Here is a 25,522-nt window from a genome sequence, read left to right as displayed (position 1 = left end):
AAATAAATACTCCAGTGTGGAACAGAGGGCGATTCTCATTTCTTGCCCGCGACAAGACAAGAGTCCCAGTTATTGACTTTAATCAGCACAAAGGTGAGTCCCGACTGACATCTTCAAATGACTTTGGTGGGGGGTTAATGAAGAAATTGTGGACCTGCTGCTTCTGAAAAGCAGCGAAGCAGCACATGACTGAAGCAGCAATGTGACCCACTACTTCAATCACTCCAGAGAAATGATCATTTTCCCAATATACACCCTCAAAAACAACAGCCACTACAGTTAAATGTGAACTAAAGAACTGATAAGGGCATCGTTAAGCAAAAAGGCTATTGATGTCTGTGGCTTAAATAATTTATCGATTCTTAACAGGAACTGGTTTTCAATACCCATCCCAAGAAAACACTGGTATCTGCCATGACAAATACAGAATATACTGGCATCTGCCACGGCAGCTATTCCGGCAGCTACAGCTACCACTGGAACTGCCGAGACAACATGCCTCTGCCACAAAATGTGCTTGCCCACTCTCACCATTTGTTTGATGTGATGTATGCCATTAAAAGCACTGCTGTACACTGAACATGGTCACATGATGTCATTATGTTCCAACCACCAAGAAGTAAACTCCAAATAAAGTAGCTCCAAGCTCAGTGTGGAGAACTCTGTGACATCTCTCACCTCTTTTTCTAGTTTTGAAGCGCTGGCCTGTTAGTGTAGGCTTCTGCTGCTTTTGGTTACTCATAAAAAGATACTCTGAAAATCAAAGGAAGAGATGATGCAAGATCAGGTTTTGTACAAAGCAGACAATCCTTTTCTTTATCCCTCTTACATAATCTCTGTCAATAACCGGTTGATATCAAAGTGCACTCTCAGGCCTCACATGGTTAGAATGATTTCTGAAACAGATGATAATATACTACAGATATTCCTGGGTAAATATTGATTAGAAAATAGCACCAATCAAACTATAACATTAACTGAATAAACAATGTGATTTCAGCATCAGTATCAACACAATTCAGATCCACCTTTTAAACCAGACCATCTTTAATCAGATTAAGACAACGCCATCAAATTGATTTTGCATTTCAGAATATACTGTTTATTCATAGAACAATGCTTTCCCCACATATACATGATTTGAATACTATTTTAAAAGTCGTTAGCAGTGTTTGCTTTTCACTTTCTAAAACGGCTGGTGAAACAAAATATGACTCTAACCCTGACCTCTAAGCTAACTCACTGCAGTCACCACCATCCGACTTCATTTTCTTAACGCAAACTAACGGCGAAAGAATAATAACACATTCATATACGGAGAAAACCCAAGTTATACTGAACAAAATCGAACAGTGACATACCGAAATCCTGATAGAAAACAAGAACAGTCCGTGGAACAAAAAGTACTTGACACAGGAATCAAAAATCAACCAAGTCCAGAGGGGGAGGAAAAGAAAATCACAGACGTACCACCGCATGCGCAATCCGACAAGGACTATCCCATTTACTGTACGTGGGGAGAGCGTAGGCCGCAACCAGTTAAAAAAACAAGAAAACAATGTCATACCGAAACAATGAAGGGGCAATTCATAAAAATCCCTTAATTGTAATCCAATATAACTGCATTGTTTCTGTCTGTTTTGCACAGAAAGGTCACATAACGATAACTCTTGTAAATGAACCCCTCCGTAATGTTTCTGTAATGTCTGTCTTACGACAGGGCGTCAATAAGAAGAAGACGTCGCAGGTATAACTGAACTGGGATCAGTTTTACAACCGCCAAGGAGGCTCTTTAAAGCTTTTCTTAAAATGTCAAACTGATTCAGGATTAGAACAATAAAATAATTGAAAAAGGACTTCAGTAAACCAATAGTTGCTATCTGAAACTGTGACACAGGAGGGGAGTGTTGTACTGTCATGTAGAACTCCTGTTTATCTTTTAGGAAATTCTTAATTGTTTTTTATTTTTTGTTATTGTTGTTGTTGTTTCTGCTTGTTTATTTTAACCAGATGTTGACATCTCGACCATGCTCACTTCGCTGTGTGTCAGCTTTTAGTCATAATAGAATAAATGTAAAATTCAAATACAAACTAGTGAAATACACATTTATTCATTTCATTTTGATGAAAAATAAAATGTGCAGACGCCTTAAGAGGCCTTGTTTTTCTGTACAATTAAAATGTTGTATTCTTTCTTCAATACTATGTCAATAAATGCTCAAATTTGAACTTTAAAAATGGAATTTAAATAATAATAATAATAACAATAATAATAATATATTTAGGGGAGGTGATGGTCACTAAATCACTAAGGGCCCTTGGGCAAGGTCCTTAATCCCCTTGATGCTCCCGGTGTGTAGTGAGCGCCTTGTATGGCAGCATTCTCATCAGGGTGAATGTGAGGCATTATTTGTAAAGTGCTTTGAGCGTCTGATGCAGATGGAAAAGAGCTATATAAATGCAGTCCATTTAATAATAATAAACTCTTCCAATTTCTATACCAGCTTACTCCAATCAAGGGCCATGGGAAACACATTCACACCTACGGTCAATTTAGAGTCACCAGTTCAAATATCCTGCATGTCTTTGGATGTGGGAGGAAGCTGGAGCACCCGGAGGGAAACCACGCAAACACAGGGAGAACATTCAAACTGCACAGAGAAAGGCCCAGGCAGGAAGTGATCCCACAATGTTCTTGTTCTGAGGCAACATCAGCTAATCCACCATGCCACCAAAATAACAACAACCATAATAATAACAACATACGTACGTTATTACAGGATTGACTCTATTTCATTGAAAAGTTGCACATTAAAGAAAACAGATAACCATTTCAGACTGATAAAACATGGATTATTTGCTAGGTTTACAGCCCAGTGCATTTTCTACAAAGACAACTATTAACAAATTAGTGAATAATAAACTAATTGTAAAACCACTGTAGCCCGGAACAATTCTGATTTGAAAGTAACAAGTGATCACATAAGATATTTATTTGTTGTTTGCTTGTTTAATCTTCAAAGAAACCACTGATGTCCAGGTGTCTTAAAGACTGATATTATAGGATTTCTTTCAATTACAGTCCATAATCAATGGGGTGATGCATCTTTCACCAGATAGATAGATGGATGGATAGATAGAGTTCACTAAGAACTAATTTTTTACGTGTTTGCTGCTTTAAATGAAAAGAAGCTACTACTTTCCACACCCTCATGAGAGAGAGGGCATCTCCTTCTTTCTCACAGTGGTATTTTACTATGACACAGATGTCCAAAATGAACGGTTTCAGGCTTAATTGAATTCAACTTAATTTCAGTCAACTAAATAAACTTTAGTTAAGTTCAGTTAATTCATATAACACCAATTCACAACAAAAATTGCCCCAATGTGCTTCACAAGGGTAAGGTCTATCCTTATCAACCCCCTGTTTTATCTCATCAAGCAGAGTGCTCCACAGAACAGTTGTATGACAAAGCTCTGTGACCTGCTGACTTCTTTTTAACCTTTTGAAGACACGACTCTGCGTTGTGTTGTTATAACTCCACCCATTCGCTCCCCTCGGGACGCGAACTCACGATCCTCTGCATGGAAGTCGGACTTTCTAACCAGAAGGCTAAAACCCAGGGATCTGGCCTTGTGACCACAGAATCCTTTTGAGCTGTTGGGAGTGAGGTTTACTAACTACATCTGCACAGCGACACCTGCTGGCCTCTGTTACACTCACTTCCCTAAACTCACTCCCATCCGGGTCACAGCACCATTGTAGCAGCTGCACTCTGTGTTGTTGTTATGACTCCGCCCATTCGCTCCCCTTGGGACGTGAACTCACGATCCTCAGCATGGAAGTCGGACTCTCTAACCAGAAGGCTAAAACCCAGGGCTCTGGCCTTGTGACCACAGAATCCTTTTGAGCTGTTGGGAGTGAGGTTTACTAACTACATCTGCACAGCGACACCTGCTGGCCTCTGTTACACTCACTTCCCTAAACTCACTCCCATCCGGGTCACGGCACCATTGTAGCAGCTGCACTCTGTGTTGTTGTTATGACTCCGCCCATTCGCTCCCCTTGGGACGTGAACTCACGATCCTCAGCATGGAAGTCGGACTCTCTAACCAGAAGGCTAAAACCCAGGGCTCTGGCCTTGTGACCACAGAATCCTTTTGAGCTGTTGGGAGTGAGGTTTACTAACTACATCTGCACAGCGACACCTGCTGGCCTCCGTTACACTTGCTCCATAAGTTAAAAAAAAACATTTGATGTTTAAAATATTTTCACGGTTTTTGCAGCCTGTGTGCTTTTTGTGACAACCCCCAGCACTAGTAGCAGTGTGAAATGAACCGCAAAAATGTAGATGAGTGGGTGGTTGAGTGAGTGAATGGGTTACTTACCCATTTAACTTGTTTAAGAAATAATACAAATAGTAAATGCTGTTGTTTTGTAAATCATCAGATTAAATTACCACAAAATGAAGATGATGATGGTTGTTGATGGTTGTCCACCAGGCTACGGGTAAGAACATTTGATGCGGAAGCTCAATCCAAAAATCAACACTAGGAATATCATAGACCTGTGTGTTACCTGCTGAACACTGCCAACTTCTGCACCAAATTATGAATATCATATTTTAATCTTACAGCCATCGCAGGCTCAATATGTGCACTCGTACAGAATATTGCTTGTGTTCACCATGCTTAAGATTTCCGTACAATGCTCTACAGTGTAAATATTATGCATCAATAAATTTATTAAATTTTAAATCTCTATATTTGAATGAAGTGGCTTCATCATTACACTTAAAACTGAGCAGACTTTACAATGCACCTGCTTTTGAGTGTAAAACCACACTGTTTTCCTATACACATTATCCGTCTCTTTACTTTGCAGCGTGTCCAGTTGTGACGCTCCATTCTTGCCATGTCATCAAAATTATGGATGCGGCCAGTAGGGGGCTATGATGTTTAGCTCTTTGGCTGTGTAATGGTTTAGTTTGCTTTGATAACGTTAAAAATATTTTTCTTTCTGTTAATATCCTTGGGGTTGGACCAACACTGTTCCTTCGACTTCCGTCAATCCCCACAACAAAACGGTTTACAATAACTGCAAAAAAAAAAAAAAAAAGGCACATTAAAAGTAGTAGTAGTGCCATATGTCCGACAGTCCGTGAATGCATCATGACCCCACCTCCCGATGCTGGAGGTGATTAGCAGACGCTGAGCAGCTCCCACAGACGCGGCTGCAGACACTCTCCGAGTCCGGCGCGGGACGCCTGTCCATCCACAATTCAGTTCCACTACACAGCGGGCTCCGAGTTTGACTCCAGATAGCAGGGACGGGATTCTGGAGCCGCTTCACACCCGGACAGGCATTCCTGAAATCCTGCTTTTGTCCGGAGACTGGATTTAAAACCAGAGGGAGCAACTCTTCAGCAGTTTAAAAAAAGGTAGCTGTGCCACTTTCCGCTTTGTTTGGTTTTGTGAGTTTCTCTTTGTTGTTTAACTTGTTTTGTTGATAGTTTGTTGCGCTAACGTTGAACATTTAAGTTTAGTTACTCTTTCCAGCAGCTCATTCATTCAGTCTGGTCGAACGGGGGGGGGGGGGGGGGGGTGTTCTTTGTCAAAGAACTGACGTGAACGAAGGATAAAACTACAGGAATTAAAATCTTTCACCGCCACTGTTTGTGTCTTTGGTCATCTGAGACACATTTTATTTAACACTGTGTTAATCAGACGTCATGTGTGGGCTCGGGCTTTTTTTTTTCTTTTTTTTAAAATCAGACCTGTGAAGACAAAAAATAACACTGGGTCACTTCTGTTCCAGTCTTTTGCTGACGCGCTGCTTTCTAAAATCAAACACAATCAGAACTTATATGAATTTTGTCTGCTGATGACTTCAGACCTGCATGAAGTTTGTACTCTGTAGCAAATAACAGGGTTTAATCAATACTGCACTCTGACCTCTACTTCAGTCAAAACCACTTTTTTTCTTGTTTTTCAGACTGATTTGTGCATTTGAGATCAGTGTTGGTTTGAAATGTGGGTTTAACATCAAGAAAATCTCTGGGTTTTGGTCTGGATTGTATTACTTTTGCACTTGGTTATGTTGTTGGATGGATCCCCACCATGTTCATACCCGTGGACACTTTAGGTTATTTACAGTGGTGATGATTTTCTGATATCAAGGATGTTCCCGGTGCCTACCAGCTTGAACCGCCTCATGTTTAGACCTGTATGACCTCTGGTGCTTCCTGTTTTACTGGATGTTTTTGTTGTAAGGCTATTGGGGGGATCCTTGGGTGCTGCTGGAATGAATTTGTGACTTACGACACACTGGCTGAATGATGTGATCCGTTTTCTCTGGAGATGATCCACCATGCAGGTGCCTGAGTGCTGTGGACCTCAGCAGCTGGAAAAAACAAGGGGCGTCTTTGGCATCACCCACATTTCACCTGATTGTAATTGCTTTCGAGAGACTAAGCTGGTCCTGTTCTTTGTCTGGGTGGGTGCCATCCAGGACCAAAGGTGGCTCCAGTGTGGTGGATGCAGCATCAGTGCTTGTATTGTGACCTGATAAACTACTTATTAAACTCTTCTTTTTATTTCGGCTGTTCCTGTTAGGGGTTGCCACAGCAGATCAATCATTTCCATCTCGCCCTGTCCTCTGTATCTTCCTCTGTCACACACAGCACATCCATAACCCTCCTCTTTGGCCTCCCTCTTCTCCTTCTGCCTGGTGGCTCCATCGTCAGCCTCCTTTCCCCTATATACCCTAGGTCCCTCCTCTGCACATGTCCAAACCATCTCAATCTCGCCTCTCTGACTTTGTCTCCAAACCGTCCCACCTGAGCTGTCCCTCTGATATGTTCATTCCTAATCTTGTCCAATCTCAACATCTTCAGCTCTGCCACCTCAATCTCTGCCTCCTGTCTTTTTGTTAGTGCCACCATCTCTAAGCCGTACAACATATCTGGTCTCACTACTGTCTTGCTTTCCCCTTCACTCTTGCTGATATTCTTCAGTCACAAATCACTCCTGCTACCTTTCTCCACCCTGCCTGCACTCTCTTCTTCACCTCTCTATCACACTCTCCATTACTTTGAACGGTTGACCCCAAATATTTAAACTCATCTACTTTCACCACTTCTACTCCTTGTAACTGCACTATTCCACTGGGCTCCCTCTCATTCACACACATGTACTCAGTCTTACACCTACTGACTTTCAATTCCCTGCTCTCCAGAGCATATCTCCACCTCTCCAGACTAGACTCAACTTGTTCTCTACTCTCACTACAGATCACAATGTCATCTGCAAACATCATAGTCCGTGAGGACTCCTGTTTGATCTCATCCGTCAACCTGTCCATCACCATTGCGAACAAGAAAGGACTCAGAGCTGATCCTTGGTGTAATCCCACCTCCATCTTGAATGAGTCTATCATTACTACTGCGCATCTCACCGCTGTCACACTATTCTTGTACATGTCCTGCACTACCCTAAGATACTTCTCTGCCACTCCAGACTTCCTCATGCAATACCACAGCTCTTCTCTTGGCACCCTATCATAAGCTTTTTCTAAGTCCACAAACACACAGTGTAACTCTTTCTGGCGTTCTCAGGGCAAACACTGCATCTGTAGTGCTCTTTCTTCGCATGAAATCATATTGCTGCTCACAGAGCTTCTACTACTCTTTCCCATAACTTCATGCTGTGGCTGATCAACTTTATCCTCTGTAATTACTGCAGCTCTGCACAGCACCCTTGTTCTTGAAAATAGGAACCAGCACACTTTGTCTCCACTCCTCAGGCATCCTTTTACTTTCCAAGATTTTATTAAACAATCTGGTTAGAAACTCCTCTGCCATCTCTCCTAGACATTTCCATGCCTCCACTGGAATGTCATGTGGACCAACTGCCTTTCCACTCTTCATCCTCTTCATAGCAGCTCTCACTTCTTCCTTACTCATCTCTTGTACTTCCTGACTTACTCTTTCCACATCATCCAGCCTTTTCTCTCACTCATTTTCTTCATTCATCAGCTCCTCAAAATTTTCCCTCCACCTTCTCAGCACACACTCCTCACTTGTCAGCACATTACCATGTTCATCTTTTACCACCCTAACCTGCTGCACATCCTTTCCAGCTTTGTTCCTTTGTCTGGCCAATCGGTACAAGTCCTTTTCTCCTTCCTTACTATTCAACTTCTTGTATAGCTGGCAATATGCCTTTTCCTTCACTTTTGCCACTTCATCTCTTTTTGCCTTATGCCACATCTCCTTGTACTCCCATCTACTTTCTTCATCTCTCTGACTATCCAAAAACTTTTTCACCAACCTCTTTCTCCTTATGCTTTCCTGGACTTCTTCATTCCACCACCAAGTCTCCTTGTCTTCCTTCCACTGTCCAGATGTCACACCCATTACTGTCCTAGCTGTCTCCCTCATCACATCTGCAGGTCTTTTCCAATTGTCTAAAATTGCTTCCCCTCCATCCAGTGCTTCTCTCACCTGCTTGCTAAATTTCATACAACAGTCTTCCTCCTTCAGCTTCCACCATCTGATCCTTTGTTGAGCTCTTACTCTCTTCTTCTTCTTCTTGACCTCTAAAGTCATCCTATGCTGTCTAATGACACTCTCTCCTGCCACCACCTTACAGTCTCCGATTTCTTTTAGCTTGCATCTCCTATAAAGAATGTAGTCCACCTGTGTGCACCTTCCTCTACTCTTATGTTACCCTGTGCTCCTCCCTTTTCTTAAAGTAGGTATTCACCACAGCCGTTTCCATCTTTTTTGCAAAATCAACTGCCATCTGTCCTTCCGCATTCCTATCCTTGATACCATATCTACCCATTAATTCCTCATCACCTCTCTTCCCTTCACCAACATGCCCATTGAAGTCCGCTCCTATTACCACTCTTTCATGTTTGGGCACACTCTCCATCACTCATCTAACACACTCCATAAAGCTTCTTTTTCCTTCATCTCACAACCTATCTGTGGGGCATATGCACTGATGATATTCATCATCACCCCTTCAGTTTCCAACTACACACTCATCACCCTGTCAGAGACTCGCTTAACCTCCAACACACTTTTAACATACTCTTCCTTTAAAATGACCCCAGCGCCATTTCTCTTCCTATCCTCACCATGGTATAACAAGTTGCACCCACCGCCGATGCTCCTGCTCTTATTTCCCTTCCACTTGGTCTCTTGCACACACAATATATCTACCTTTCTCCTCTCCATCATATCAGCCAGCTCTCTCCCTTTACCAGTCATACTACCAACATTCAAAGTCTCCCATCTCATTTCCACCCTTCTAGTTTTCCTCTTCTCCTGCTGTTTTGTGGAAACATTCTCCTCCTCTTCTTCGTCTTCGCCCAGCAGTAGCCCAGTTTCCATGTGGCTGAGTTAAACTACTTATCAGACTGAGCTACCAAAAACTGAAACCTTGTTGTTCACCTCTCTGAGAAACATCCAAAAGTTTTTGTCCGGTGTGGCTCTGGAAGGTGCCATCTTAGCAGTGCTTAAATCATGGTCAACCCATAAATGGGCAAAAAGGCGGCGTGTGGGCAAGACAGGTTTGGCACAACAAGCAAAGCTACAACTGACATGCTTACTCTGGTTTGTGTGTCTGATTAACACATTTTTGTGGACTAGACTGCAGTTTTCATAAGTGATGAACATAATTGCACGTGTGGATGTAATAATGCATGAACAGTGTACTGCCTTCATAACCCTCATGCATCAGTGGACCTAATGTCACCAAGCTATCTGCTAATTAGTGCTAACATTAATTAAAAATGCTAAAATGTCATTTGACAGAAATGCTGGAGCACTGACTTCTTTGAAGGTCTGTTAGTACATTAAATCACACAGCAAGCCTCATTATCTCAGATATCTGTAATAAAAGGCTCAGAAAGGACAAGACTTGACTGCATGGAGCCCACAGCAAGGAGCAGCCTCTGCTATCTGGGCAGGCTCCAGCATACTGCTGTCACTCAAAACAGCCATGCCACTAACTAATCACAGTGTTGATTTTAAAATTGCTTAAGCTGACTTATTAAAAAAAAAACTCTTGTGTGGTTATCATGAAGAGGTAAAGTAACAATATAGATCGCAACCATTTCTGTTCCAGGAGGTTTATGTCTGCTGTAAAGTTGGAGAATGTTACATGGACTTCTACGCGCAGTGATTCACTTTTGGAAGCAGCCTCAAGCGGCCGTTGAAAGAACTGCAAGATTTTCCACTTCTGTGTTTGGCTTATTTCAGAGGATTGACTGTAATTGATGCATTGATAGATAATAAAATGTTTGATAAAATACTGCACGGCTGCCATGGTCCTGTGACATATCCTGCTTCATTACATTTGAAGAGGTATTACTTAATTTGGGAGGGAATAAGTTTGATAATCTATTAGTTTTTAGTATGTCTGCATTTTGCTGTTCTCAGGTCTTTGACATTGCTGGTATGTGCTCTGAATATTAAGGAACGACTGATGAGACCCTTAATGCAGTGGACACAGTGGTACCAGTACGCTATTAAAAAAAGTACACACTTTCACTTTCATTACTTTCTGCTGTTGGAATTTGATCTTCTTCCTTTGTATCTCTTACTCAAATTTCTTTCACTTTTATGTTATCCTTAATTTTGATGTTTCTAGATGGCTTTTATATTCTGATCATTTTTAGTTATAGAATTGCTGCTAATGTAATTCAACTGTTTCTAACTTTTTGACACCCCTCCTTCCTTGTTTTTGCAGCATTTGTTAACCTTCCAAAAAATGAATCTGCTGCAAATCATGAATTATCCACAAACCGTGAAATGCAAAACATAACAGCTGAAAAAATGTCTCAAACATCACAAAACATTTTTTGTCTTGCGACTTCTCCTTGAGGATATTTCGTGTCCCTATAAATTAATTTTTGATCATTAATGGAGCAAACCACAAGAACAAGATAGAAAATGCATAATTTTCCAAAATATATTCAACTAAACAACTTGTGCACTTCTTTGTTGAATTTACTATGTTAAAGCTAGGGATGGGGCTGATCCGATCCAGTATCGACATCAGCTTCCGATACTAACATAATTCACGGATCAGAAATTTCCAATACGGCCTGCAGAATTTTCTGGTCCAGGAGCCATCTGTGTGTCTGAAACGTCTCCACAAGTGCTGGCTGCGGAGTGGGGGGGGGGGGGGGGGTTTCCGAATGCAGGTGTGTCTCAATAAGATGCGGTTACAGAGTAATGAGAGAATGTTCAGGAGGTCCCTTCGCGGTTAGCATACTAGTAGGCGAGCATTGAAGAGTTTTGTGCGCTGAGACACCGCAACACAAGATAGCAATATGCAATGTTTGCACAGCCATTGTACTAAAAGATGGAAGCTCCATCGTGACCTACAGTACAGCAAACTTAAACATTTGAAAAAGCACCACATTATCTTTTTTAAACCAGGAGCAGAAAGACTAAATGAGCCAGGGTGTGACAATTTACCCAGACTGACTCCAGATATGAGTGAATTAAGTACCTTAATTTATTTTATTTTTTTGGTGGCCTCTTATTACATTTTGGAAATGCACTCAATCTTTAAAATGGTACATGTACTTGGGGTGGGCGTGCCATCTGGTGTTCACGAGACGAAACTTCAGCTACTGGCCCAATAATAAATAAAAGTACTTGCTTCTTTCACCAAAACATCACATCTAGGCTTGCATCTTAGATCTACCTTCTGGCAAATTGGAGCTGAACTTTCAGGTCTTCTTAAAATCCTCCTCTATACCACTCCATTATGAAGCTATATAACTGGGGATACAAAATATCCCCATAGAAAATCAACAATAATGATGATAATATTAAAACAAAAAGACCTCTGGTATCGGAATCGTATCGACAGATATACAAACTCGGGTATTCAATCGGAAATGAAAACTATGGGTCGGTGTATCCCTAGCTAAAGCCACCTGAGTAAGAGAAACATACATGTATACATACGCACATTAGGAATATGCTTATTCACGTTGTGTGGAAAATTTAGAATCATAACTGATGATAAAGCAGGAGAAATATTTACATATTCTAATTTATTTTATCAGAAGTGTATCAAATGCCCAGTTGTATATCTAGCAAATATCTATTTAATTCAGAGATTGCTCTGAAAAAAATCATGAGTCACCTATTTGTCCCCAAAACAACAAAACATTTACAAAGTAATATCACAGAAAAATTACACAGAAAAAAAAACAATGAAATGTTATGCCATGCAGTGTCCTTTTGGTAGACAGTTAAATAAAAAAATTCATTTTAATTATTTTATTCAGGTTCACACAAAATGACAGTACAAAACTTTACATAATTACAACTGGATGGTGATAGTGAAAGAAATAGTCTGAAGCTGAGGTTATAAATGACTACACCAAAATATAACATTATATACACTACACAATACTTAAGAAGATGATTATGACATAAGTAATAATTGTATAGGTGAACAGTAATGTGTGAATTTTTTTTTTTCTCTCCAGGCCTTTTGGCTGTACCTAATGATAGTAGGCCTCTGTTGGTAATGGCTGACCATGGGTGCCAAAAATTCTAATTTCCATGCACCCAATGAGGAAAGCAGACCATGGTGGGATGACACCTTTATTGGCTTGGGGCTGCCCAGTTTGAGGCGGGCAGTAGCTTTCCAGTGAGATTTTGTGATCTTCCCAGTCAGGAGACGCCCGTGGGCTCTACACTCTATGCCAATTGTGTGGTGGCTTATAACCGGCAGCTGTTACTTCCCATGTTGTTTTGATCCCAAATGAAGGGCAAAGCTGCAGTGTCCTCTTCAGGTTTAAAGAGCTCTATCTACCCCAGATCTGGCAGCCCAGTAACACAGGGAGAAGGTTGTAACCCAGAGCTGGGAGACGGTGTACGAGTACTGATCCCTGCCAAATGGGAGCCTGGAAGCAACTGTGGTTAAAGTCCCTGTCACACTGGGGCCAACAGAGTTGCGTATTGCGTTGTACAGACTACTCTGAGTTATAAAGCTCTACACCAAGTTTAAGCAGCTCTACGCCAAGTTTTTGTTTCCCTACACAGCAGTATGCTGAGAGGTACGCAGGCGGATGCAAAAAAATTAACGTTTAATTTTTTCGGCATAGTGTACTAGGTGCAGAAAGTAAACAGTTTTTAACCATGTCTACACAACACTATGCTACTGTATGTAAATCTACACAACTGTACACCAAGCCTCCACAATTCTACACAACCCCATGCCAGGGCGAAAAATCCTTTTATTTATCAGTACATACCGCATTGGTGGATTTTATCCATCTTCCTGGACTTTGCTGGCAAAGAAGCTTCAAAACCACAGAAGAAGAAGAGGCAGGCCAAGCTTCCACGTTCACCAATATATGAAATCCATCTGTGTCCATGCAGTCTGTAAACAGTGTCATGGAGCCAAACTTCTCCCCTCTGCGCGCAAGTTTTTTTTTTTTTTTTTCTTTTCTCTCTCTCTCCGTATGCAACTATGCAGCCGTGATGAGGGAGCCACTTGTGTCCCGCCCGAGTGCACTTTGTTTTACATGTACCAATTTGAGAACAGAGCGCATTTCCACAATGCCAAACAACCCTCAAAAAGTAGGCAGGAGTGGACTGTGAGAGGCAGAAAAATAGCGGCGAGGGCAACATACGTGGCAGTAAGCCTACAGTACGCAGCAACCATACACAACTGTAAGCAAGGCTCGCAACACAAACATATGCCATCATACACCAGCCTACACAGGGACTACGCTAAATCTGCTCAGTTTTCCAGCGTACTCCATACGCATCACAACGCAACTGTATGCAAGCCCGGTGTGAAAGGGGCTTAAGGTGCAGCCTCACATTCACCACTCTCCTGGGAGAGCCACAGCTGGATGCAGTTTTTACCACCTACCTAATGATAATGTTCAATTAAAAATGAAATGTACACTTATCTGTCTTTATAATAGACAAGTGGCCAATGTGTACTTGTATGCATGCATGTGTATGGCTTCGATCATGGAGATACTGGGGAGAGCTGACATTTGTTGTTTGGTATACATTTTTGGGTCAAGGATGAGTGCTGCGAAAACGGAACGTTGACAGGACTAATATTTTTGGAGAAATTAGGGATATTGGCTAACAGTGAACATTGGATGTTGTGCTGCCATGCACCATGGGTGTTTGGGGTTTAAATGTTGTTTTGTTTTTGTAGTTTCATTGGTTTAGTCCATTTAGGTAAGTGTCATGTTTCCATTACCATGAGTAAGAAGTGTAGTGTTTGATGTCTTCCATCGCTGTCTCTGTTTGTGGGTGTGTAACAATAAAAACATCTGCTTGGGGCAGAAAGCTTGTCACAATGTATTAAAAGCCAAGTGGCATTTGTGTACATGTGCAGGTGTATAAATTCAATCACAGACAAACTGGGGAGAGCTGACATTTGCTGTGTGGTACTTTTATGTGTTTTGGGTCAAGGGTGAATGCTGCCAAAATGGAATGTTGATAGGACTAATATTTTTGGAGAAACTGCAGTTATTAGCTACCAATACTGAACAATGGACATTGATAATTACATTCTGGACTCACGCCATTCAGCAGGGGGCAGTAAATCATCTATATATTAAAAGTGAAGTAGCATCTGTGTATGTGTGTTTGTGCGTGATTTTACACACACTCACCTTCAACTGCTTAGTCCAATCAAGGGTCATCTGGGGCCTATCCCAGCAGTCATAGGGTGTGAGGAGGGGTACACCCTGGACAAGATGCCAGTCTGACACAGGGCCACATACAGACAAACACATTCACACCCGCACACACACACCTATGGAGAATTTAAAGTTTCCAATCCACCTAACCTGCATGTCTTTGGATGTGGGAGGAAGCCAGAACACTTGAGAACCCACACAAACACAGGGAGAATGCGCAAACTCCACACAGAAATGTAACTGGTGAGAATCGAACCCATGACCTTCTCTCTGAGGCAAAAGTGCTATCCACTGCCCCACCATGCTGCCTTGGTAAGTTCAATAGTACACAAATAATGATTTATGTTGGTTTATGACTTCAAATGCACAAATAATGCATGAGGTGAAAGCTGAAACATACCATTCAACGAGGTGAAAGAATGGGGAAAAAAATTCATTATTTATTTTATATAATGGCTAAAATAGAGCCTTGTCATTTGATATTTTATTAATTTATAAACAGAAAAGGGACTTACATTTTGGTGTTCCACTAGTGCTTAATAGTCCAATACGAACTTTAAATAGGAGTCCAAAATTGTGACAATGTAGTCCGTGATGCTGCGCACTGGGTTCATGTACTTCCAAGAAAAAAAAAAAAGACTTTGTGTCGTTAATCAGTCCAGCGAAAAATCACATCAGCTTTTCATTCTAACAGCTCTTCTTGCCTCCAGATGACCGTCAGCAAAACAAAAGCCGTCATGTTTGGCTAAATGCCGCCCCCAGTAATGTGAGCATGCACAGTGGTCAGGGCGTGCATTTTAAATGGCACAAAATTGCATGCTAAAAAGTACTATTGCATGGTCAGTGAAACACAACAGCAAATGGTATGAATAATCCATGTTACGTGATATACAACCCACCAGTCTAATGACAAGGATCCACTCATCTGTTATATAATTGTAAATGCATTAAAAATACATGGATGATACAAAGTGAAAACACTTATTTCCATTGTGGTTCATTTAAAAATCATATGACAAAATAGAATTAAAATAATGATGATGATTGATAAGAATAGTGTGCATATGATAACAAGAACCTAAACAATTTATAAATACATTAAGACAGTAAATTTACATTACAAATTAAAGGGTAGACTTCTTCCTCTAAAAACTGTTGAGGTCTAAGTTTCTAAAAATATTCTGGACTCACAAGCCATTCCAACTCATCATAGAAACTGCATAACTTATTACCACCCATGAAAATGTTAGCTACCTATTTTATGAACACTACCCGATCTAGAGCCCGTTGATGCCCACCAGCAATGCACTAGTATTATTTAAATACACAATCATATCAATGATTTTAGGTATTATATTTATTAAATATATTGAGCATATCACTAAGTTATTTATGAGTGCAATGTTTTCTATAAAGCATATATTAGCTGTCATGTAATGTAATGTAATGTCATGTCAGTTGTCAGACTAGAATTTCTTTTTTTTTCTATTTGACTGTAAAACAATGATGCACACTTTTGCCTATTACCCAAGAATATAGAATTAATACACGATAATGCATTTGTTAAAACATTTATAAATATTCATTATATGTACGTTTTGTTTCAAAATGTCACTGATTAGTTTTTAAAGAATACTGTAACATTCATATTAAACAAATATAATGCACATTTGAACATAATTATATTTCATATAAAATAATTAGCCTTTTTTTTTTTGCAGCTGTTGCTTGGAGTGATGATCATGTAGTGAATTGAAGCCCACCAAGAAATATGGATACGTCCGCCATATAAATTATGTTTTTACAAGTGGATACCTTTTTGGTGTGTGTGGAAATATATATATACAGTAATAACTGTCAACAGCAGTATACAGGTAATATGAATGTACAGCTAATGAGCGGTGATATGTGCGTTTTATAGAACATAGGCCAAACTGTAAATGTGCACGTATAGCTCATAAAAATTAAGATTGCATTGACACAGATCTTTTGGTAGTGAGTCCCCCCCCAATATATATACTGGGGAGCTTTAAATGAACTACATAAATATATATAATTTGCAGAGATGGGGTTTGCAATCAGGGTTTCCTGAAGTAACTGACCCATAAAGTACTTAAATCAAAAGAAAATGTCATGTATAATACAATAATACAATAACATGCTTTTGGAGTGTGGTATGCATTTTCAGAGGCCCGACGTCCATGCCCAGTTGCCCAAAATGACAGATATTTGCCCGAGTTAGACGAGACGAGAGCAAATATCAAATATGTCCTAAGTGGAGGTTGCCCAGAGCTGAGGTTTCACGAGCTGTCACTGAGAATTTGACTGTGTTCTGGAGGAGGTAGATAAACAAAGTGAAACTTGGGCTGTGTGGTGTACCACCTCAGGGTGGTCTTGGTGCCAAATGTGAATTAAATTTTTAATGTTTGTTAAAGTCTGAAAGATTTGTTGCTGTATTTGAAACTATATTAATCTCCTGAGGAGCAAACAAAAGCATGCCACAGCTTTAGAATGTTAAAAGGTCTGCCCCCCTCCCACCACCAAGTTGGTTATTCGTATGTACCTGTGCTATTAATAATTCCAAATTCTGCTCATACGTAGCACAGCCATGTTAGGCGTTAAGGTTACGTTTAACGTTTCTCCACTGATGCGTATGATGACTTCATGCTATGTGACCTGTTGCAGAGTGTGAGATGCTGAAGAAGGAAGATGTCTGGCTTTTGAGCCAGCAGCATCAGTTCAAACTGTTACAGAGTTTTTTGTTGTTGATGTGGTTGTTTTTTTGCCTTCCACTCTTAAAGTATAAAATGACAGTGAAACTATTGGAGATTGTAATTTTGGCCCCACAGATAGAAAACAAGTAAAGGTGTGTACCATCCTCATGTGACCTAGACTGAACAACCAAATGCTATGCTGAATATGAACTGTTTAGCTTTGTCCTCAACTGCAAACTGTTTGTGCTCTCTGTCCAAAAATATCAAATGTTAATCTTTTAAATTTTCAGTCTGAGAACTTGAAATCCAAAGATAAGATGCTGTTTTTGTGGTTTTCAGCAAATCTCTCCAGCCTGTGTTGCCCAGGTACGCAGTTGGTGAAGTAGATGGGAACTTTATGACCCACACTGATCAAACAATGATGTAAGCGAACAGAAAGGTTGTGTGTGGTAGGGCTTTGGAAAAAGTAACAACATTTTGCTCACAGTTGGAAAGGCGTCTGTGTGGGCCTGTTTTGGAAGTGACCGCAGTACCTCTCCTCAGTCTGAGCCCGCTGGCTGTTGTACATCAAGTTTAGTCCAACCACTGATCGCTTTTCAGTGTAGCAAAGCCTTTTTCAAATCACTGTTGGGTGAGATGCTGTGGTCCAAAGCAGCTTGTTACGAGGGCCGTAGCCCCTCAGGCAGTGCTGTGATGTTTGCAGTCGTCGGCCTGAGTGTCCTGGTTTGGCCTGGCATGGACAGAGAATGGAGCACATGTGTAGAGATACACAGGATGAATCTTCAGACGCCCTCAGTTCCATGCCAGGATCAAACATGAAATGTCGTGTTCCTCATCAACATTACAGTGAAACATCAGGGTTTTTTTAATGAGGTGAAAGTGTAAAACATTATCTTGAAGCCTGGGAAAATGTATTATTCTTACAAAGTGCTTTACCTTATGATGTTTGACTTGGAATATTTTCCACACATTTAACTTCTCTTAAACTCTGGCCTGTTTTCTCAAAATGGGACTACAGTAATGGTGCACAATTAGATTCTGTTCATTTTTGCTTTAAATGAACTACAGCAGCATTTTCCGTTCACTCAAAAAAAAAAAAAAAAAAAAAAAAAAAAAAAGACTGCATAAGTATGCAGACGACAGTGACGCTGAAAATACAGTCTGTCGAACATTTAAGTGTACTAGCACTGTATCAATCGGTGAGACGTAAACTGGGTTCTTATAAGTGGTGAGTTTTTGTTACGGGTGAAGTGAAGTATTGGGAATGCTGGGAATCCAGAAAGAAATGTATGAAGACATGCAGTACGGTGCTATAGGAGGTTTTCCATAATGTCACCTCAGCTTCCAGGTAAAACTGGAGTTGTGTCAGCAAGGGCATCCGGCATAAAACTAGTGCCACATACCAATGCAGATGGCAACGTTTTCTGAAAAGCTCCTTTTAACACTACTTTGTTTTTGGTATGGATATCTTCTTCGTCATCTTCTTCGGGGGTTGGGGGATGTTGAATTCAATAATACTACAGAGTGATTGCTGAGTCAGAGTTCAGTATGACGCCTCTCATTCAATAGATACATGCATTACTTCTGTAGTTGTTCAGGCATCCCTCTTCTGAGCTACATCTTTCATCTTGTCCTGCAGGAAGTCTAAGGACAACCCTGTTCATATTTGACACATACTGCTCCCGGCGTGGGTCTGGCCCAGTGTCTCCTCCCATTTTTGAGTTTGCCCATAAAACCTCCAAAAGGAGGTGTCTAGAAGGTATCAGATGGCTGAATCACTTTAACAGGCTCCTTTCAGTGCAGAGAGACAGCTGTTCTACACAGTTTGTTCCAGATATCCAGCGTCTTCCTCAAGAGCTCCAGCCTAAAGTACGAGGTCTGTTAGAAAAGTATCTGACCTTTTTTAAATCTGATGGATCTGAATCACATGTGCTTGCATGAGCCAACCTTGAACCTTCGTGCGCATGCGTCAACTTTTTCACGCCTGTCGATTGCGTCAGTTGCTGGCAAGCAGTCTTTCCGTGAGGACCTGTGTAGTGCTCTCGATGGATTTTCATTGCAAGGAAAATGACGGAAGGACTGGAGCAGCGCTACTGCATCAAATTTTGCCAGAAACTGGGCGACAGCCAGGTGGAAACCATTCAGAAGATTCAGACGGCTTTCGGTGGCTTTTCAGTCGTGTGACTATCTGAGAAATTGTGGAAGAGGTAGGCATTATTTTTCGGAGTCCAGCATGTCCTGTGAGACTTCAACATGGAGGTGCTTTTGCTCCACCGTTAGCAGCTTCGGCACGAATTTCACCGCCACTCTTTTCATGGCCAAATCTTCTGTCACAGTGGAATGTGCCGAAAAAGTGCTGATGTCCACCTCTTCCGCAATTTCTTGGATAGTCACACGACGGTCCCACATCACCACAGCGTTCACTTTGGAAATGACCTGGTCATTTCAGCATGTTGATGGCCGACCGGAGCGTGGCTCGCTCTCCACTGTTGTGCGGACGTCTTTAAACCGGTTGTACCGCTCCTTAATCTGTGTGATGCTTATAGCATCATCACCGAAAGACATCTGAATCTTCCGAATGGTTTCCACCCTGCTGTCGCTCAGTTTCTGGCAAAATTTGATTCATTAGCGCTGCTCCAGCCGTTCCACCATTTTCCTTGCAATGAAAATCCGCCGAGAGCACAACACACATCCTCACACAAAGGCTGCTTGCCACAAATGACGCAATCGACAGGCGTGAAAAAATTCACGCATGCGCACGAAGGTTCAAGGTTGGCTCATGCAAGCACATGTGATTCAAATCATCTGTTTTTTGCAACAACAACAACAAAAAAAAAGTCAAATACTTTTGTAACAGACCTCATATTCTGGATAGCATTTATTTCATTACCTTAAATGATGGTTGGAACATAAATGGACTGAATAGGGGAACTGGATTTTGGTTGCACAGAGGATTGTGGAAAACGTGTGCCAGCTGTTGATGCACAGACATGTTCAGAATGCCAGGGATTACTTGTGTCCCTGGATGCTTGAATGACCATCGTAGTGATAAATGTGATGCTTACGGCCTTATCACACCTTGACGATTTAGTTTGCGTATGGAAAATACGTCAAATACGCTGGCGGATGTCTAATAAGTTATGGGTATGATTTGTATAAGTTAAGAGCACGTTGAAGTACACTGGAATATGGCATAGTACAGCGAGCTCGTCAAAATTTTGGGCATGCACAATATTTTTAACGTATGCCAGCGTATGTCGCATACATCCCGCATATGCAGGCCGTAAGTTGGAGGCAAGTTGTGCGATTGTTCTTGTAAGTTACGCATAAGGTGAAATGCATTCATTGCTTCTGTCCATTGATTGGCTGAACAACTGAAAGCTGCAGTCCTCATGCCAACAGTGACTGTTTCAAATGGTTTTAGTATTTGAAACATTCACACACGGAGTAAATATTATACAAATAATGAATGTTTATGAGTTCATTGGTATGTTCCAGCTTTCACTGAATTAAATATTCATTCCATTGAAAGAATGTAAAAACATTCATTATTTTTTATATAATGGCTAAAATAGATCCTTGTCATTTGATATTTTAGTAATTTATAAACAGAAAAGGGACTTACATTTTGGTGTTCCACTACTGCTAAAGTCCAAATTGTAATGTGTAGTCCAGTGATGCTGTACATTGCTGTCCCCCCGCGCGCACACACACACACAATCCCGTCAGAAATGTTTTTCTTTCTCTCTTCATGCTCACAGCCTCCAGGCAGCATAGTGGATTTGTTTTGTGTGCGCGCGTGCACGAGCATGTGTGTGCATGCATGTGCATGATCACGTGTGCATGCGTGCATAGAGTGCAACGGTACCAAACGTATGGAACCAAATTTGCACTCTGAATAGAACCAAGCTGCACTCTAAATGCAATGCAAGACAAATGGGATGAATTAATCCATCCATGTGACACATAAAGCACCAATCAAATGACAAGGATCCACTCAGCCGTTATATAAAAAGTTTTAATCTTAAATGTTTGTATCAGTCAGATTCATCATCACAGCCTGACGAAAGCCTATCCACATGAAGAGTTCTGATTTTGGAAAACGTCTGAAGTTTCCAGTTGTTGTGGCTGAAGAAACATGGTGTTTTAAAAGAAGCCCCTCAGTGGTTTATCTGCTCCTGGTGTGTTTTTCAGCCTGAACCAAAGAAGGCTGATGCTTTGTTCAACAACAACAAAATGAACTTATTTTAGTTGAAAAAGTCTCGATAACATGCATGTCAACATCTACATGCTCCATCTACCAAACAGAAAGGGTTCTGCTGGTGGTGGAAATGCAAACCAGGACAGACCCGTGTCATACTGTGCCATACAGACCTGGGCTGCTCAGTGGAAACGGGGCTGTCATTGTACACTGGCTAAATTGTCATGGTGTGACAGCTGCATAACTTATTAGGCGTAGTCAGCGTATTTGCCAAATTTTTCATCAGACGGCGTACACTGGATAAATTGTCAAGGTATGACAGGCCTATTACAAACAAGTGGATTCACAAAATTGGAAGGGCTGGGAATAAGCGAAAGTTTAGTAAGTTCAAGCCGACATCAACCCGAGTCTACGAGCAGCAGCCAGAAAACTTACATGGTAGACACAAGGGTTTTTCCACTTACACCACATCCATCAAAGCCAACAATATATTAGTTTTGTCCACAGCTTGCAGCAAAATTGCAGCAACCATTTGATGCGTAATTTAGTAAATACCTCCCAAAATTCCCCCTTCACCCAGAGCAGCTTTCTCCTGTCATGTTTGTGCAGAAATAACTCTTTCTTTCTCTGGAGTTTCAGAGTACCATCCACTGAGAAATGCATGTGCTTGGCTCAGCACAGATGGTGTAGCACACACTTAGATGATCTCAAAGATGCGTAGCCAAGATAATCTGTATAACAGTTTTGTTTTTTCGCTCGTGGGAAAAGACCAAATATTAAGCATTTTCATGAACATTTGATATAAAACCTCTTAAATATGTGTAATTTATCCTGTCACTCACAAGGCAATAACTCATAGGAGCAAGTTAGTTGGAACTTGCCTCCTATTGGATCCTTTTTCTTGCCTTTTAAACTTGCAATTCTCCACTTTAACTATCTTTTTAGTTCCACTTTTGTTCCTGCCTCGAATGGGCGAGTTAATAACAGCTTCAGGTATATCGTCTGTGTCCAAAATTGCCTTAAAATCAAAATCCTGCAGCTCATCTTTTAACAAACGCTTCCAGACGTGAGCATATTATACCTGCACTTTACTCACTCCACTGGTTTCCAGTTTGTTTTAGAATTGATTTTAATGTTTGTTTGTAAAGCTATTAATGGTCTTGCACCTTCCTACTTGTCTGAAATTTTAACTCTTCACACTTACAGTAGGACATTACAGGTGTCTGGTCAGCTTTACTTAAATGTTCCGAGGTCAACATACAAACTCTGGGGTGATCGTGCTTTGCGATAGCTGGCCCCAGACTGTGGAACAAGTTACCTCCTGATTTACGTGCCATTTCTGACCCAGCACTTTTTAAATCAAGGCTCAGTTTCAGTTTATTTATTTATTTATTTATATAGCGTCAAATCACAAAGTTGCCTCAAGGTGCTTCACACAAGTAAGGTCTGACCTTACCAACCCCCAGAGCAAGCACCCCCCCCCCCCCCCCAATGATGTGGTTCATGGATTATCACCTCGTTTCTGCTTTAAACTGTACTCCAGTCATCATCTATCTCAGCGACAGATATCTGAAGCTTTTGTACAACGGTCATTTCCACATAAATTCAGCATTATATCATCATAAAAGGCAGCAGAAGCGATCAGAGCACCACGGCTAAACGAGCTGCGAGCTGACGCGTGCACTGCATGTCGGCCATTTCAAACCATCATGGAATTTCGTTGAGTTTCTGCTTAAAATGGCCTTGTTTCTGCTTAAAGTAGACCTGCATTGAAATAAATGTGGTCAGATTTCAGAAAGAAATAGCTGATATGTATTTATAAGACCCTTGTGAATGCAGTAAAGTAAATCTGTAAGCCCAAATTCAGTGGAGAAATCTTAGTTTAAAATGACAAATTTGCAGCTAAAATTTAGCCCTCCGTGAAAACAGTTTGTACATCCGTATCATTTCCATGACGTCAGGGACAAGACGACGCGCTCCCGCCTTCGGTCCGATCCCGCATTGAAATTGATTTTATCTGTTAGTAATGTTACTGTTATACACATCCTGGTTTCAACATCCAAAAGTAAGCTGCACTGAATGTGAGATACAGCTCTGCATGCCCGGTCTGCATGCTCAGATCAACAGCGAGCGACATCGACAGCAGGCGCCGTTCTTCCCCGACGCCTCGCTGTCACTGCCCCTGATGCGCTTGCCGAGTGCATGCGCTCGTTAAATGCCGCCGCGGGCCACTCACATCCCCACACACGTGTCTGCAGCTGCACAGCAGACACGTCCCTGTCTACTGAATGGAGGTGCAGCCAACTTGGCATAAGTCCTGAGATTACGCTCGCTGTTTTAATGCAAAGCGGCCGGTACACCTGTTGCTGCAAGGACAGACTTCTTGCGGCAAAATCCACAGCACCGCACGTCTCGGCAATCGGAGCCCCAGACCTCCATGGACGCTGAGAGAGGTTTATATATTTTTAATGACTGGGATTCTTTGCGGGTCTTGCCTCCATATCCCGCGATGGTACCGGAGGCGAAAGACAGTAGATTTTCATTGCGACACCACTCAATCAAACGGGCATATGAAAAAGTCCCCCAAAATAATTTTCAGGCAAAAATAAAAATAAATGTATACTCACCAAACGTACCGCAAGACAATATGAAGTTTTAAAAAACCGTCGATCCTTCCGTATAAGACAAAAAGATAAGCGATGCAAACTGAAGTAAATCCACTAATTACAATTGCTGGGAGAGGGTCTTGTCCGTGACGTCTCGGCAGCGTCCATGATGAGAGGGCCAATTTGCGGAGGGCTAAATGTTAGCTGTAAATTTGTCATTTTCAAATGAAGATTTCTCTGTTGAATGACAGATCTGGGCTTGCAGATTTACTTCACTACATTCAGAAGGATCTCATGTGTAAATGTAAGTCATTTTTTGTTCAAAAAATCTGACTGCATTTTTTTCAATGCAGGTCTCCTTTAAAACTGACTTTAGAATGATTTAAGAGGTTTTACCTTTATCATCTGATGGTGAATAATCCATTTGATTGCTTTGGGTGAAAAGAGTCCATCTCAGACGTGCTGTTGTGGTCTGAAATGATGCATGCGCAGATGCAAAAGACATATCTTTTTTTTTTTTTTAGGGGCGGACTGTTTGGTGTGTGACACCGGTGCACAGGAACAGAGTTACAGAAACAGACACCACACCCATCTCAATCTCGCATTCAATGCGACTGGACAGACCTGTCCCTGTGTCAAGGGGTTTGAAATTAAGGGTCGACTGATTATCTGCCTGGCCGATATTCAGCATTTTTGCAGCCATCAGTATTGACCATTTATAGCAGTATGCCAGTTTATTTTGCTGCACTGGATATGCAGTGCATCTGGAAAGTATTCTTGGTGCTTCACTTTTATTTGTTTGTAATGGAAAAACCTGAGTTGCAGCTCTGCATCAAGAAGATGACATGCACAACAGTTTCCTGGAAATGTGTCATCCTTTGTTCTTATTTATTTAGCTTTCACATGTGTAAATGTTTTATGTGGAGAAACACATACTACTGACTAAAAAAGGCATAAGTAGAAGTAATTTAATAAACGCTAATTGTATAGAAAATGACACTAGACCTACTTGATTGTTGCGTCACTTGATTATTATGGTGTAGTTGCACCATTCTTTGTCTTCTTAATTGAAATATTTTTTCACGTTCTTTTTAAATATGCTTGCCCTGTCATGCCATTGTTCCAGCTCTGCAGGGTGTCATAAATGAACACTCACAAAATCCAACTGTTTGTTGAGAGGTTTATGTTTAACCAGGCTGGAAGGTTGACTGGTATGAAAATGTAATTCAGCTTTCATGTGTGTTGAAGTGGAGTTTGAGGTTATCCTTTTTCTTGAGGACGGTTTAATTTT

The 25,522-nt window shown here is 41.1% G+C and overlaps 2 protein-coding genes across 4 annotated transcripts in view; one reads left to right on the top strand and one right to left on the bottom strand.

The window, feature by feature from the left end:
- Positions 1–1,485, bottom strand: part of LOC117524951 (basic leucine zipper and W2 domain-containing protein 1-A-like) — a 30,819-nt gene extending 29,334 nt beyond the window's left edge. The window contains exons 1-2 of the mRNA XM_034186765.1: positions 1,362–1,485; positions 679–753 (exon numbers count right to left, since the gene is read on the bottom strand). Of these exons, the coding sequence (XP_034042656.1) occupies positions 679–742 (64 nt within the window). The 5' untranslated portion in view covers positions 743–753; positions 1,362–1,485. The remainder of the gene's footprint in view (positions 1–678; positions 754–1,361) is intronic.
- A 3,667-nt stretch (positions 1,486–5,152) lies between these two features.
- myo1b (myosin IB) overlaps positions 5,153–25,522 on the top strand; it is a 216,759-nt gene continuing 196,389 nt past the window's right edge. For 2 of the 3 annotated variants that reach the window (XM_034186763.1, XM_034186762.1), the window contains exon 1: positions 5,155–5,441. The gene's annotated coding sequence lies outside the window, so the exon portion shown is untranslated. Of the gene's footprint in view, positions 5,442–25,522 lie in introns of all 3 variants that reach the window. The other variant, XM_034186761.1, reaches the window with a different exon arrangement.

The sequence above is a fragment of the Thalassophryne amazonica genome, chromosome 14, assembly GCF_902500255.1.
Source record: "Thalassophryne amazonica chromosome 14, fThaAma1.1, whole genome shotgun sequence".
Classification (NCBI taxonomy): Eukaryota; Metazoa; Chordata; class Actinopteri; order Batrachoidiformes; family Batrachoididae; genus Thalassophryne; species Thalassophryne amazonica.
The sequence above is the reverse complement of the archived record's forward strand: the minus strand, read 5'-3'. Positions and strand labels throughout refer to the sequence as shown.